The sequence below is a fragment of the Hetaerina americana genome, unplaced genomic scaffold, assembly GCF_022747635.1.
Source record: "Hetaerina americana unplaced genomic scaffold, ioHetAmer1.1.p SCAF_12, whole genome shotgun sequence".
In the NCBI taxonomy this organism is placed as follows: Eukaryota; Metazoa; Arthropoda; class Insecta; order Odonata; family Calopterygidae; genus Hetaerina; species Hetaerina americana.
Window position 1 is genome coordinate 27,359,352 of NW_027286292.1, and position 17,487 is coordinate 27,376,838.

General features: G+C 35.6%; 1 protein-coding gene across 1 annotated transcript; it reads left to right on the top strand.

Moving 5' to 3' along the window:
- Window positions 1-239: 239 nt before the first annotated feature.
- Window positions 240-15,238, top strand: LOC139685895 (small glutamine-rich tetratricopeptide repeat-containing protein beta-like). The gene is made up of 5 exons (XM_071583025.1): window positions 240-551; window positions 4,133-4,245; window positions 6,607-6,756; window positions 7,433-7,675; window positions 14,541-15,238. Exons 1-5 carry the CDS (start codon window positions 354-356, stop codon window positions 14,851-14,853), a joined length of 1,017 nt encoding a protein of 338 aa, XP_071439126.1. The 5' UTR covers window positions 240-353; the 3' UTR covers window positions 14,854-15,238.
- Window positions 15,239-17,487: the final 2,249 nt, after the last annotated feature.

Below are 17,487 nucleotides of genomic sequence, written 5' to 3' on the forward strand. Positions count from 1 at the left end.
CAACCGAGAGAAATAAGCTTCGTATAGTTTGAGAAAACAGGTTTCACTGTGTTTGTACAACTGTAGCAACTTCAACAAATACTGTTCGTTAATTGAGGAATGCGATATAATTAGGTATATCTATGTAGTTAAAACTCCTCAAAGATTTGAGCAATTTATTTAAACGTGGCGGGCTAGTTGAAAGCGTTGGCTTTTCGCAACTCATTTCCCATGAATCTAGAGGCGTTCCATCAGTTCATTTCAATTGTTGGCGAGCTGCTTTGATAACATTTAAAGCAATTTAATGGGTGATCTGAATTGTCTCGTTTAGTGTGGTTATACAATCAATTAAACTGAAATTTACTTTCTGAACAATGAAGGAAATTGTGATAATTATTGTTAAGTTCCTGCGGAAGGAGTTAGAAGAAAATCGTCTAAGTCCGGATGCCGCGGAAGGAGTTGAGGTAGCTGCCCAGTGCCTAGAAAATGCCTACTCAATTTCCCCAGATGATATAGGAGCCTGTACCATGGCCCTGGAAGATCTATACCACACTGCATTATATTCTGCCGAGGTTAGCGGTTATATGTAACTTTTAAATATAAGCATCCGTTTTTTCTGTTTGTAAAATGTGTTTTGTTGTTTTGTACAATGCATGATTTATTGAAAAATCATGAATAGCTTGAAAGTTATTCACTTTTTAATTATGAATTACATTAAAAGTTAATAAAACCCGAGCTGGTAGGTGTAATAATTTATCGAATAGAGGTGAACATGGTAATTGTTTGTCCAACGCGCAAATCACGTTTGTTCTTTGCATATTAACCAGTATTTAATCCGGGAACATATATTGTTGGCCATTGAATCGGATTTTAAACTTGAAAATAACAAAGACGTTTACAAACTCCCAAGCCATAGGTGGACAGAGAAACCCTTCTAGGCGTGTGTTTCACATTCGACCTCTGTTTTGGCAGTCGGAGACGATACCCCGCCATCACCGGAATCAACCATAATTATATTATTGGTTTTATTAATTTTTTCAGTACGAATCGCTTATCATTGAGGTTTCCCAGGCAACCCGGAGCGACCCTGCTGCTGATATCTCAGATTTCAAACCCAACTGACTAATGTCTCCAGACATGTTTCATCAAGTTTATCTCTGTAAATCATGGAACATATTCAAAAGCATTAAGTCAATTTATTAATTTGCAAACCTGATTGAAGTATGTATTTAAAGTTTTAGAAAACCAAATTACTTATAACATAAGTTTGCAAAAATTAAAATAGCCAAGACCATAAGATTGGCTCTAGGTTTGTTTAAAGGGGGGAGGTAAAAGCAAAGTTTCAAGTAAGGCCAAGATATAGAACACATCACTTGGGTGTGTTTGGGAATTAGTGACCCACATGTACCTCAATTAGAAACAAACAATGCAAAATAAGTAAATAAGGAAACAAACTGACAACCACTTGATCACTAGGTTGTGTTACGGAGTAAAAGCTATATCAATGAATTGCATTCGCACACACTCAGGGTTTGCAATGATATTTCCTATGCCAGGGACCCATTGTACTCATTTGGGAATGAAAAATTAATTGAAATTCAAAATCGAAAAGTTTCAGCCTATCTGTGAGAGCTTGAATCATGATGAAGTATGATCCTTTGTCGCCGCTTCTTTTTCCATATCTCACCAAGCACTTCTGGCAAACAAATTCTCGTGTACAATTTTGAATTCACGGTTCTACGTTGCTTTAAATGAATGGTTGCCACATGTTCCGTTATTCTGAAGAAACATGTGATCATTTGCTTCGATATGCTTTGTGCACGAATCACTTAGGCCCAATCTGGCTCGTCTTTGGAGACCCATACAGTGGATTGCTGTTTTGTTTCGGGCTCATACGCACTGATCCCAGATTCGTCACCAGTGAAAATGTTATACACGGCTTATGAGGGACCATATTTGTATTTGTTGAGCATTTCTTGACACCAATTGAAACAAGCATCTGTTTGAGCTCTTGTCAAATTATTCAGGATCCAACACGAAATTCACAGCTAAATTTTCATGCAATATCTTATTGATGCTTGTCATGCTAATCCCCAAGGATGCCTCAATCTCACGATAAGTCACATGATAATCTTCCTTTACTAGTTCTTGCACAGCATCATTGTTTTCTGGTTCAACAACTGATTTTGAGCGACCTTTGTGACTTTCATTACTGAACGAACGGTGGTCATGATGGAATCCTTTATACCAGCATTTCATAGTGGCAAAGGATGGGGCTTCATTGCCCAACGTGGAAGTAAATCGATCGATACACTCCTGTCTTGATAATCCACGTCGAAAGTCGTAAAAAATCATTGCCACGAAAGTGTTCACAAGTTAACTCCATTTTATCACAGGGACAAAATTTTCATCAGATGGTGCCTAGAGCACTTAGTGTTTTCAAGGCTCAAAATATAAATAGCAACCTTAGTGATCGAGTAGTTATAATTGTGTCTCCTTATTTATTAATGTTGCATTGTTTTTGTGTGATTGAGATACACTCAAGTCACTGTTTCCCAAACACACCCTAGTGACCTAGTGTTTGTTCTCTATTGAAATGTAATGAAATAATTGACTTCGTAATTCCACACACTTTGTGGAATTACAAAGTCAATTATTTCATGTGGAAAAGTGTGTGGAATTACAAAGTCAATTATTTCATTACATTTCAATATGTCATGCAAATTCCACAAAGTTACGCCTGAGACAACAAATTTTGTTCTCTATATTGGTCCCTACTTGAGGTACTTGGTGGAGGGCACTGTAAGTGAGTACGCCGTCGGTCAGATGGGATGTTAAACTGGTGCCTTTTGTAAAGAGTAGGCTAATGCCGGCGCCAGGTTTCTCTCCACCCTTCATCCTTTCCTGTCCATCCCCTATGGTGCAAATGGCCTCAGCTGTCGGTCGCCTCCCCTCAAAACTACTACTACTATTAATTTAAGTTATTGAATAACAGTGATGAGCTAAATGAATGTCTCTAACAAAGCAGAATGAAAGAATGTTATGGCTAATGTATTATGTTGCCGTTGAAATCTCAGATTTCAAACTAGCTGAGGAGTAGGCTAATGCTGACGCCCGGTTTCTCTGCACCCTTCATCCTTTACTGTCTATTCCTAATGGCACAAATGACTTAAGCTGTCAGTCACCTCCCAAAAAAACTACGACTACCCTAGTGATGGAGTAGCTGTAAGTTTGTCTCCTAATTCATTAATTTTGCATTGTTTGTGTGTGATTGAGATACACGTAAGTCACTGTTTCCCAAACACACCCTAGTGACCTAGTGTTTGTTCTCTATATTGGTCTTACTTGTTACTTTGTTTTTACCTCCACTCATTTAAATAAACCTTGTGCCAATCAAGTTTACAGTCTCGGCTATTTCCTTTTCCGTTTTTGTACGACCGTAGGTACGTTCATTTTGAATTTACTTTGCAATAATTATTTTGACATGGGGCTTTTCAAATTTATTGGTTTTATGTTAAGGTGTGTAAGTATGTATGTATTCAGCATCAAAGTAGAATACATGATTATAGTTATCAGAATGAAATACCTACATTTTACAGATGAAATGTACAGCAGATTTACATTATCCTAGGGTTAAGATGTTATGTATTTAAATTAGTGAAGTGCCTACCTCGATAGTACTTCGCAAGTCATATTTTACATGTCTCGTAGCAAATCTCTGAAGAGAAATGGTATGTTATTTGTGTTATGACTTCATGATTTTTAACAACTTTAAAGGTAATCATCGCATCTTGTGGAGAAAAGATTGATGCTTTTGCTCGCTTTGCCATTTATTGATCCTTTATAGTCTTCAAATATTTTTAAAAAATCACCAAAAGTGAACACGAAATTCAGTGGTGTAAGATGTAATGAAATACAAATTTTAGACTGCTGACAACCTTTAGCTACAATTGTGATATCCCACGGTTTTGTATTCGACAATTAGCAATTAATCATAAAATGGTTTTTGTAGTTTAGAGCCAGTTAGTTATCTGATAACTATCTAACTCTAACATGTATCCATGAGTCACAATACCACCCATTGAAGTAAGTTTTCTCTGATTATAATACCTAGCTCCAAAGTTGATATTAATTAATGCTTTAATACTAACAGGATGGCAGACAAGTTACACCCGAACAAAAGGAAGAGGCTGAACGCCTGAAGCTGGCAGGCAATAAACTGATGCAGGAGTCTAGATATCTGGAGGCTATTGAACATTACACGAGGTATTTAAGTTTATTAAGGGGCAATTAATAGCTTTTTTGCATTAATGGCCAAGAAATAATTGTATATTTAAGATAGAAATAAACTTCGAAGGTCAATTCTGTGTTGGGCAGAAATATTCTGAAGGTGATGGAACCAATGCATAATGAAAAGTAGTTCAAACCTCCAAACTAAAGCACAAGACCTGGCTCCTAATGTGTGAATTTCACCTGCAGTTGCACTTAGTATTGGACGAACTCTACCAATACCAGCCAAACCGACCTTCAGGTTTATAAGTTAGTACATATCTTTGAGCCCTCTATTTATGTGTCCCATGATGTTCTTCATTCATCTGCTTCATACCATTGTAACATCAGTGACCTGGGTCAAAAAAAAGTTCTAATGTTCCAACATTGGCAGAAGTGGAATTCTTCATATGAGGTATATAGTTGTAAGAGAATTAAAAGAGTATGCAAAGGAATAAAGTGGGTTTGCATGCAGTTAGGTTAGACCTGAGTGGATCTGAATTGTTTGGCCTGAGACAGCCATCTAGGTGTTGGTGGTGTCTGTTTAAACAAGAAAGGATGTGTAGTTATCGTGAATCTTTTTAAAAATGTCACGAGGTCAAAATGGCTGAAGAGGTAACGGTAGACAGTGGGAAAAGCCACTCATACGAAAACATCATCGATACCATACTCTTGAGGCTGTAAATGTGAGTAGGAGAAGTTGTAATCCTTCCAGGAATGAGTGACTATTCAGCTTTGTGTGTTTATCTAACTTGGGTGAGGTCTCTGTGCAAGAAACTAGTATATAAAATACATAAGGCATTATATACGTGGTGACAGTGAAGTACTCCCGCCCTTTTTAAAGGAAAATTATTTGGAATGGGCGTTGGTCAAAATTTAGTAGAAATTAGGGAGGCATTTAAGGAGATAATGTAGGTGGGCTTTAATAAATTTGTTCCAAAAAATTCTTAGGGGAAATACCGGCCCAGCATTCTACAACGGGCACATCAGATCTATTGGATAACGGTAAGAGTAGTTAACAAAACGTGGAATGAGAGCTTTGATTTTCTTGAAAAATACAAAATAATAGTTCATAAATTAAATAATGAAAAATAAGCTAAAGAAACTTCCTAACATCATAATCTTGAAAGATAAAAGACATAAATTTTCTAAAATCTAGTGGAGAAAGAAAGAGGATAGGGAAAATAGCTGTTTAAAAAAAGAGGATGGAGATTTAACCGTAGAAGAGAAAGAATAGCCTTGATGCATTTAAACATTGGTATACAAGTGTATTTAAAAAGGCAAAAAACCAAATGGATTCTTTAGATTGAGCACTGCATTCTTGCATTTGTCAAGGTGAGGCAAAAATATTGAAACAGCGAACTCGAATGTTTATAGGAAAAGTAGGAAGATGAGGATTATCAAATCAGTAAGGGAAGACAGCATTTGAATTGAGGAGCTCAAATAGGGTGGTAGTGCAGTTTCAATTTACATAAATCTTTTATTCAATGTTAGCAAAAGCAACAAGCTGCCAAATGTTTCAATGCAGGCATATGTAACCCCAATTTTCAAGGGAGGGGATAAGCCACTAGTTGAAAATTATATACTGGTAAGCTAGACTTCAGTTACCTGCAAGCCTATTGAAAAGATAATACCTCATTACCTCTAGGATTTGTGGTAGCGCAAGAATTAGCTATTTAGTCACCAACAGCTAAGGGCACTCATGTGAAAGTCAACTCTTTAAGTTTCTGCCAAGATATGTCCTATTCCATAGATGCGGGAACAGAAATGGATCCAAGAATAGTCAACCTGTCGTAAGCTTTTGACAAAATTGACCGTTATCACCTTTCTATCAAGTTGGGGCAAATACAGTAACTGAAAGATGTAAGAGTAATCAATTGGGTCAAAAACTTTATGAAGGTTTGAACTCAAAAGGTCTAATTAGAAGATATACATTCGAATGTAAGGAGGGTAGTTTCGTGGGACTGCTTTTGTTTTTAATCTACACAAATGATCTACTCCTGGCTAAAATTAATTCTCAAATTAGACTTTTTACTGGTGATTAAACATATCAACATGAAAATTGAAAATGAGATATTGGTTTTTTAATTGTGCAGAATGTGAAATCAATCACATTCATCAGAGACTTCTGTGCATATTTCCTTTGGGGGTTCACCTATATAATATTTCTTCTCTTTATTTTAATTCCCTATAACTTATTCCTCAGCCTTTCAGTGTATAAAAATAGTATTTTATATTATTATTTGTCATTCTAGCATGTCAACTTTGAGTAAAAGAGCATTTCTTGTCTATAAAATACTGTTTAAGATGTTGTTATGGTAAAACTATTTTTATACAATGTGTTTTTTTCTCTTTTAGGGCTATAGGGTTGGACCCAAAAAATACAGTATATTTCTGCAATCGTGCGGCAGCTCATATCCAGACTCAGAACTTTTTGGGGGCCATAAATGATTGCCATGAAGCAATCAAACTGGACCCAAGCTACAGTAAAGCTCATAGCCGTTTGGGGTAGTTATATTTTCTACACTTAAATAGTGCATTGCATTATGGAATGTATCAGTTGGTTATTTCTTTGTGTTGGCGAAACATATGGTTTATTTATATATATATATATATATATATATATATACATATATATATATATATATATATATATATAATATATATATAAAGATATTGTTTATATATTATATATATATACACATATATTATATATATCACCTATATATATCATATATATATAAAGATATTGTTTATATATTATATATATACATATACATATATATATATATATATATATATATATATATATATATATATATATATATATATATATGTGTGTGTGTGTGTGATTTCTACCAAAGATTAGAGTTTTGGCACTTATTATCATGAAATTCTCAATTAGGGGCTATTACTGAAGGGGTATTTTTTTGTTTCTCATGCACTTTAAAAGTTCTCAACTAGTAAAAGTTATGAATAAATGAACTAAAGATCTTCTCTGTAATTATATTTTAATTTATGCTGTGTATTTACAGGAAAAATTGAGTGAGGTACCCTAAATGAATTAGGAATATAAAATAATATTTCTTACTCTTTTTCCTATCTTTATAAATTTTACCTTCCATATGTTTTTATGTATTAATCACCCCAAGGTCTTTCACCTATGTTTCCCTTATATTTTTAGCTACGCATATCAGGCAGTTGGGAATAGAATAAAAGCAAGGGAATGTTACTCCAAGGCCCTTGACCTGGAACCTGAGAATGAGAGCTATAGAAGCTGTTTCCAAAAACTCCAGGACCAGGGGACAAGTGACGCAGGACCTTTGTCAGAGCTTTTCCCTGGCTTTGACATGTCAGCGATAATGAAGAACCCTTTATTCATTCAGATGGCTTCACAAATGTTAGAAGACCAGGGAATGCAAAATGCGTACGTATTAATTTAGGCCTGATGGTAAAGTGTTTAAACAGTTAATGCACTACTCAAATGTGGCAGTCAATTACTTTTCCTTTGGATGAATTTATAATAATTTTACGTTATGAAATGGAGGGAAGATTATCTGTCCCCTCATGGTTCCAATGGCCCTTCACCCGCTTAAAACAGGTCAGTATCAAATGCAATTTTTAAGTGCGTAGTGATACTTGAATGTTTGTATGTACTTAAAAATTAGCACTTCAGTCTTTTTCATCTGCTACTCTTGCTTCTGTTGATGAATATTCAGTGAACCATCTAAAAATCTATTTACAGAGTAGGTTTAATTATAGGTGATCAATAAAATACCTATTATGAGCATTTTCAAAATGAATTCCAAAATCAAGGTGTATGTACCTATATTGCTGTTTTATTTTAAATGTTTTTAAAATGGGTAAATGTTGCAATTCATCTTGTTATAACAGCATGCCTAGTTACTCACCCTGGTGTGATTTCTTTGACATTCACACTCATTCTTATGTAAGACTACCCATTGAATTTGATGGGGTTGGCATTAAATTGACTGAAATCATTGCTTGTGATTTCAAATAATACTCGTGGCGCCATTTTAGTGAGAATGGATTTCACCTACTGAAGCCATTAAAGCCAACAAGTCCAACAGTTGGGAATATATCTTGCTCTTCATGCATGTAGTGGCTTACTTCCCTAAGCCTATACCTGTATATGACAGGCTTTTTACCCTTGTTGAAATCACTTAATCTCTCAACCCCTTGACCCCCTCCTGCCAACTCTTCTACTCCACCTCATCTCCCCCTCCCTTTAGACCAGTCCTTCCTGTGGCAATTCAGCGACTGATCACTCAGGCTTTCTGGAAGCTAGAAACGCTTGTAATGCTCCCCAATTGTGAAGGGAGTCAAGTGTCAGTGCTACTTTGCCATATTTCATGAAAGCTTGTCTAAAGGAGTCTGTTTTATGGGTTTACATTTTTATGGGTAAGGTGTACCTTATAATGATACGGGTTTACCTTTACCATAATATTCCTTGGCTGATCAGAGATAATTTATTGCAAACTTATTAAGTAGTATTTAGATACAAGTGTACATGTTGCATATTTGCCTCGTTGGTACAAATTTACAGCAACGTTCTTAGATGTACACTATTTTTTCAATGGGATTAAATATGTGCAGTTGTTGCCAGTTGATTGTTACTCATCATATGATGGTTACCTTTTGAGTTAAAATGAGATATCCTTTGCACTAAGGTATGGCTTGATTAAAAAAGTGGCATAACTATTTGGTGTTTTGAAATATTTTACCATTCATTTTTTGTCTTCCATTATTTTTACTATGGAGCCACAGTATTGCAGCACCCATTTATTATTGGATGATATTCATTTTCCTTGTTAATTTATAGCAATGCATAGTATGGTATTAAAGAAATGGAAAACATAATGATTGCAATTACTTCCACTGCATCTAGGCAATTTTAATGTAACTTGTTCATCCCGTTACATTTTCTGCGGTGCGTACATTTTCCTGGGATATCAGATGGCAATTCATGCTTGGATTATTATGTAAATAAATTCAACTCTCAATTATTATTTTAGTAGAAAAGGCAATGAAATATTTGACCAATCATATTTTCTCTTACATTATTTTTACTGGATAGCCACAGTATGTCTACACCCATTTAGTAAATCTTGCTTTTACTGAGGGTGGTTCGAATTGTCCATGTGTAAATTAAAGTGTTTATTTAGTTTTGGACAAATTGATTTTATTTTTGAAAATAGTCTTTTTTAGGCATGTAAATATTGTCCATAGATTCTCCAGTTCATTGATCTTTTTCAATTAATGTAATTTTTCCCTCCCTGAAAATTAACCATTTGCTTGCCCAGTGACCGCCTCGTCTGAATAAAATCTTGTTACTGTCAACCATCTCTCAATTTGGAGAACATGTGGTAGTCAAAGAAGCCAAATTTGGGAAAGTTGGTGGATGAGGAAAATTTTGGAATCAAAACTAACATAACATGAAGGCACTCTTTAAACCCAGAGGATTTTTGTAAAACATGTGAAAATTAGGCTTCAAACGTCATTTTTTTTTGGTCAGCTGTGAGCAGTAGTGGTAGCCATCTTGCAGATCTTTTTAATTTTAAAATGTTGACATTAATTCTTATGTGCTCCTTACGTAGGCACGTAAGTTAGTAACCTCACCCACCTTCATTCTGACAGTGTCAATTACTATTTTATGGGGTTTCATCAATGGTTTTTGGATTTGTGACCTCTACAAGGCATCTAGAAGTTCATTTTCACTTGTGCTCATATGGCCACTTTATAAATTTGAAAACACTTGTTTGCTGTTGTAATCAAACGTACCTAAGTAGCATAATAATGAGTTTCTATTTTGTCACCGAAGGGCTTTTTCATGAAATTTTTGACGAATGGCATTCTCCAATCACTTTAGTTGTTCGATATAAACGCACTAAGGTTAGAATAATAGACTGATTTGGCTGAACCTTGGTTTTTGTTTGTAGGACTATAGTACTAACTGAAAGCAAATTTGATGTACACTTGTGCTGCCATCTTTTTCAATTTGTGCTAAGTCTTCAGAACGCCATCTGAAATCATCTAATGAGATAAGTCGTAGGTATTTCCAATATTTTTATAAGACCCTGGAAGAAACATTTTGCTATCAGGTGGCCATTTATCCTGTATTTCATCTGATAAATATAGTGAGCCATTAATTACTATTAATACCATCTAGAGAAATGATAGCAAATGGTGTAAGTAGACATGACAAAGATGTCTGCAGAGAGGAAACTTGCCTGAACTGTAATTTAACATGTCCTACCATTGTATTATTATTTAAGAGCATTGAAGTGCCCAAAAAGATGGTTATTTGATGGTCACAAACGTATCAGGTGCATTTGAAATATTGTATAACTGAATCTTTCTGTCTTCCGCACTGAGTGGCCAGAATATTATCTGGTTATCCACTATCACCTGTTCCTCAGGCAAAGGAGGACCTCGCTAATGCTTAAGAAAATACGCAATGCTAAAATTTATGAATGCTGGCAGCATAAATGAAAATCATAACTAGCTTTTTATTCAATGTAGATTTGCAAATCACACCTGCCAACTAGAAATACATGTCTGACCCTTGTCTGATAAGAAAACCAAAGACCCTGTGCTATCATGAGTCAGACATCTGTTTCAAAATTTTCTTCCTGCATGCCTCCAATATGTACAGCATGGCTTATTTTTATCATCCCCATTCTTTTCATACCTAACACTATCCCCTTCAACATCCCATCAGCACTCAGAACACATCACATCAAGGTATATTGCTTCCTTTCAATTTCCCTGAGCACCATCCTCCCCCACCATTCCCAGTAGTTATTATTTTTTTTTTCTGTCCATTTTAATTTTTCCGTCTTGCTCCACAAATAGCTCAAAATCCTTTCAACCTACACCTATCATTAGGCTGCAACAACTAAGTTACCATGCTATGCAAAACAATGAATTCAAAATTTGTACTATTCTTTTCCTAACATTTTTATTGAATGGCACTTTCATCAGCTCCGTCCTCTTTATGAAAGCATCTATGCTTAACACAGTTATTCTCAATATGTCCCCCATACTTGAGCCAATTTTTCCAGAACACCTTCAAGAAAGCTAAACTGTTCACCCTGATCTTGTATACTACCTTGATCAAAAGGTTCCCGGAATAACCACCGTGTGGCGCTCCCATCGTTCCGATTTGAGTTCTGTTTTTTTTGTTAAATTGGTACATCTGTTGTTGATATTTCCTTTAAATCTTAGTGTCATAACTTGACATTTGCAAAAGTTACGTAGCCAAGAGTACATCTATCTCTGTGTGAGTTGGCGATTTTTTACAATTGCAGAAATGGATTTAAATTTGCAACAACGAACTTGTATTAAATTTTGCGTAAAAAACGGATTTAGTGGCGCACGGACGTTGGATATGTTGAAAAAGTGTTTCGGCAACGATTCTCTAAAAAAAACGGTCGTTTACCAGTGGCACGAGCGGTTCAGAAGTGGTCGTGAGTCAATCGAAGATGATGAACGCAGTGGCAGACCATCGACATCGAAAGTCGGTGAAAAAATTGATAAAGTAAAAGAAATGTTGGTCAATAACCGCAAATTAACCATCAGAGAAATAGCGGAGGACTTGAACATTGCCTATGGATCCGCCCAAGACATTGTGGTTAATGATTTGGGTTTCCGTCGTGTAGCTGCAAAAATACCTCAATTTCATGCAAAAAAGAGACCGTGTTGACGTCGCAAAAGACATGATTTGCGAGGCTGAATCCGATCCCACATTCATCAAAAGGATCATTACTGGAGACGAGACGTGGGTTTATGAGTACGACACGCAATCCAGACATCAGGCAAGTGAATGGCGTTCACCAAATGAGCCGAGACCAAAAAAACCACGTCGTTTTCAGTCAAAAAAGAAGGCAATGCTGACGGTTTTCATGGATTACAACGGTGTAGTGCATCATGAATTTTTGCCAGAAGGCCAGACAGTAAACAAAGAGTATTATTTGGGCGTTATGAGACGTTTGCGTGAAGCAATTCGCCGAAAGAGACCAGAAATGTGGGCAGAAAACTCGTGGATTTTGCACCATGATAACGCACCGTCGCACAGTGCTATCATTATTCGTAATTTTTTGACGAAAAATGCAACAAATACCATCCAACAGCCACCGAATTCACCTGATTTGGCTCCCTGTGACTTCTTTCTGTTCAATCGAGTTAAAAAACCATTACGGGGAACGCGTTTTAGCAGCCGAGAGGAAGTAATGGAAAAATCGCAGGAAGCACTGATGGACATACCGAAAACCGAATATAAAAAATGTTTCGAGGATTGGATCAAGCGCTGGCATAAGTGTGTTGCAGTCGATGGGGATTACTTTGAAGGGGACAATATAGATTTAGATGAATAAACTTGTATTTTTAATTTTCTGAATAAATTCCGGGAAATTTTTGATCAAGGTAGTATGCCCTGTAATTTTATTTTTTGATATAGCCGCCCTGTTCCTTAACCATTGTTTTCTGTTCATTGGTTGTCTTCTTGTGCCCATCTCCCTGATTTTCTAGTGTACATAGTAATGATCTTAACCATTGGTTGACTTGTTCATTAAAGCTTGATTGTCCATAGATATAAATGATTTTATGACTTTCCCAGTGACTGTCATTCCTACTTCCAGCTCTTTCCATGTCTCCTTTACCACATCCTTGCATGTACATTGAAAAGCATTGATGGTAGTAAATATCTCTGTCTCATCACCACCCCCCTCAACACTATCCATCCCACCCTCCTTCTGCCACATGAACGTGTGCAGTCAAAGACAGTATTGGGTATGTTGTACATATACCCTGTCTATTCATAGCTTCCATGTAGTATATTGATAAATTTTACCTTATCTGCTGCTTCCAAAACCTCAAGATTCACGGAACAAACAAATTCAGACATTTTAATATGTTTTTTAAGTTGATGACCGCCGTTGTGTAGTGATATCACACATTTTTCCAAATTTGTGTTCAAAGATATTATTTGATTTTTTTGCAAATTTAAACAACATTCTGTGCATAGGCATCAAGTACAAGGACAAAAGTAAGGAGATAGATGCCTCAAAGGGAGTGACAAGAATATGTATGCAGTAGTTAACTATTCTCAATGATGTTAAGAAGTACTTTTCATAGTGATGAACAAAATGCAATTTCAATGCAAGTCTAAACAAGATTATCATTTGTGAGAGAGCAAAATTGATTTTTGATGGCGGTGTTAGGAAATGCCAGGATCATTAATAATCACAGAAGTATTTAAGGGGAGCCATGCATGGTGCAAGAAGTTCTAGAGTAGAACTAGAATCCACTACATTGTAAGGTATGGCGATGCAGCTAGCTCCGACTCAAAGGTAGCAGAGAACTTCATCTGTGACATCAATATGCTCATAGATTCTGAGGGTTACCCGCCACCCCAGATTTTTAATCCTGAGGAGCATGTATCTTCTGGAAGAAGATATGAGCATGAACCTACATATGTGCATGTAGCATGGGATATTGCCTTATTCATGCTTGTTTGCCATTTAGAAACTCCATGAGCCTTCAAGAGGTGCGAAGTTCAGAAAATCAGGCTAAAGGTGATGAGAAAGCTTGGAAAACCTTAACTTCATTATGTGCATACAAAGAATCATGCAAATAAGGCAATGGCTGTGAATACAAAAAATGTGTTAAATAGTGATGCTTGGTTGCATTTTCATAAAATTTTGAAGCATCTAAAAAAAAAGTCTCTAGGCTTTTTAGTAAAACAGAATGAGGAATGTTTCATAGATAGTAAACTAAAAAATTTTGATTTTTTTATCCTTTATTGAAAATCGTTTTTGCATTTCAGGTTGGTGCATTGTGCCATTGAAAAGATGAAGATATTCCATGATCCTGAACAATGCACTTATAACTTTCTTTGTATAAACCATGTACACAATTTATTTCAGCATGGAATTCACTATCATGTTCTACGCTAATTTATTTGGAAAATATTGTTTCTCTAAACAAGATTTGACTTGCTGAGAAAAATCACAGAACAAACTATTCTCATTTTACGATGTTCCATTCTAGTGTGCAAATCTGATATAATAAGTATGTCATGTACAAGAAAAGTTGAATTGCCCCGTGATTAAAATTATGCTTGAGAGAGCCTCTACTACAGTAGGTTTTTTACAAATGATAGCTAATGCAAGGCCAGTGAATACTGTTCTTTCTAAATTTCAGACTACTAAAAGCACAAATAATTTTCAATAGCTCACTGTTTTGTTGCAAAATTCTTTATTTTTATGCAGGGGCCAGATGTTAGTTGATCACCTAAAGAGTCAATTTGATACTCAGCGGGAAGGGTCTAGCACCAATGGCAGGACACCTGGTGAAATGAGTGACAATGAAGTGCAGATGGCCGACGAGGAACCAGCAATGGAACAACTTCCCAGCTCATCTTCATTGCCAACTCCACCAGCAGGCTTTGGCCCTGAGTCCACCAGTGCTCAGAATTCTGTGGGTGTAAGTGGGGATGGGCCCAGTTCTTCTGGCCTTCAAGGAAAAGCTGGCCAAGACCGTTGTGATGTGGACAGGAGTAATGGAAGAGATGGTGCTAACTAGTATAATTGACTGTTTAAGGGCTCATAACTTTGTAAGTTAATGTGTTGTATTTCAAAACCTTTTCAGAAGAATTTAGTTAGTACAAAGAAATTTACGTTAAATGTCAAGTGTTTCTCTAATTTGTTTGCCGCAAGTTTATTTTTAATTTATGACTGCTTACTATAAGTGAAGGAGAAACTTGGCAAAAAGTGTTGCCAGATTTTAAGCTTATTTAGTGTGTTTTGTAGCAGGAAACATTTTAATCTTGACTACATTTGAAATAAGTAAACATTTTCCTTTTCCCTAATTAATGAAAATTTGTTTCTGAAATTAAAATCTTGTATCTCATTATTTAAAATTGTTTTATGTTCAAATTGTCGCAGTATTGTATTTTATTTATTAAAGTATGTATTGTTGAGAATTGTCAAGTTATTTCTACATCAGCTGAACCCCTCAAACACACAATATGCTTAGATATATGGGCAATGTACCCCTCTTAACTGCTTAGTAAAATGAGCGTAGTCCATTGGGTACCTACAGTATTTGAAACATGAAAATAATAAAGTTTTAGATAGGCCAGTCTTATGTATGGACTGTATATCACATCATATGAATCATTTCTATTGGTGGCCAGTTACGTGGTCACTGCTTCCTGTCCCTTAATAAAAGCATACAGGTATACTTGACATTTTTATCGTTCAAGAAACTGTTGAAATGCAAAGACAGTTAAATCAAATTTGGTATTTTATTGCGGCTCATGTATTGCATATGCTATCTCCATTTACAGTAGTTTATCCATAAACTGGAACCATTTTTGATTCTGTTTTTCAGGTATGGGATGACTTTGCCAAGGACTTGTGTCCTTAACATTAATTTTTCCTTGCTAGAAGAGATGGATTGATTTCTATCATCAAATTAATTCATGAGATCACTTATTTAATTTAAATACCTTGTTTAAGTGTCTAGAATAGATTCAGGATCATAAAAAGTTGATGTCAACATTATTTTCGCCCATTAAAAGTTTAAGCACCAGAATTTCCCTCGTACCTGAAAGTGACAACATTGGCAAGTTTGACCTATTTCTTGTCATTTTTGGTGGTTTTTATGGCATTTATGCTGAATCCACCCTTAAGTTTTTTATGCTATTTTCAATTCAATTATAGTCAAATTCTTTATTGAAAGTAAAAGGGGATATCGAAAGAAAGTACAGTACCTATAAATAGGAGAAGGACAAGAAAACCATGGGTTATGGAGGAGATGATTCGAAAGATAAATGAGAGAAGGAAATGGAAGAATGTAAATAGAGGGTCGGGTAGGAGGTTCAAAGAGTTTACTTATAATTTCTGATGGGTAACAAATAGAGCACAATAAGTGTGGAGGTAAGTTTGCAGAAGAAGGATTGAATTGGTACGCTCTCAAAGAAGGTTAAAAGGCTATCGGGAAGTAATAAGGGAAGATTTGTGCTAATAGTTGGAGATAAGTTGGGTAAGATAATAGTTGACACAGAAAAGATCCAAGAGAGATGGAAGGAATATATAAAAGAACTTGGGCTAGCATGGTTAGACAAAGAAAGAGAATATGATGAAGATGGCTTAAGTCCAGGCATACTCGATGATGAGATAGAAAGGGGATTAAGAGAGATGAAATGAAGGAAAGCTATGGAGGTGGACACAATTCCTGTAGAACTACTTGACAGTTTAAGAAAATTTGCGAGGAGTCATAGTAAGCCAATTTGAGGATTTATGAGAGAGGAAGACTGTGAGACCAATGTTAGTGCCTTTTCCAGAAAAGGTAAAGGCTACGCAAAGCTAATGTGAGGATAGCAGAACAATAAATTTGTTTTCACACGCAGCTAAAGTACTTCTATGAATCATCAACTGCAGGATGAAGTACAGGGAAAATGGTTATTTAGAGATAAATCAGTTAAAGTCAGATATTTAATTTTTACTTGTAAATTACAAATTTTCAAGAAAATTGGTTTTATTTTTATTGTTTTTCATATAAGTAAAATCACTTTATTTGACTAGTAGTTAACCTTAGGACTAAGAGTTCCATTATTTTTTAGATTTTTCCCCTTCACCAAGCTGCTTTACTCTGTATGGGGACAGTCAAGTTGCTGCTTTCCTGTATGCATTCTCTTTTCTCTTTCAAACTTAGGGTGAGGTTTCAAGTGCTCTTAATCGATTTCAGTGACATTATAGCTGCTCTATTTCAGTATTTAAGATGCCTCACCATACTTGACAAAAGTGGGGAAGGAAAGGTAGGATGTAGAGAGCGGCAGTGACCAATAGTCTTCATTAGGCCTAACCTCATCCCAAAGATTTATTTCCGTAAGAGTCGGTTACTCTATTGAGCTCTATTGATAACTCCATACTTATTTGAATTGATCGATTTTATTTTGTCTAGAAAAATAAATAGAATACATATTAAACACATAGTCATAAGATCTTGTGTTTATTTTCCAGATTTGTGGAAGTTGACATTGCACAGGTAATAAAGATATTTTTTAATCAGTTTGATATAATTTAAGTTAAAAACTAAAAAAAAATAACTCTAATTTCATGATATTCCGAATTTACTTTCATTTTAATCCTCCTGTTTATTTTGAAAAGTATAAAATATTATCGATTTTTCGAAGTCTATAAATCCATGTAT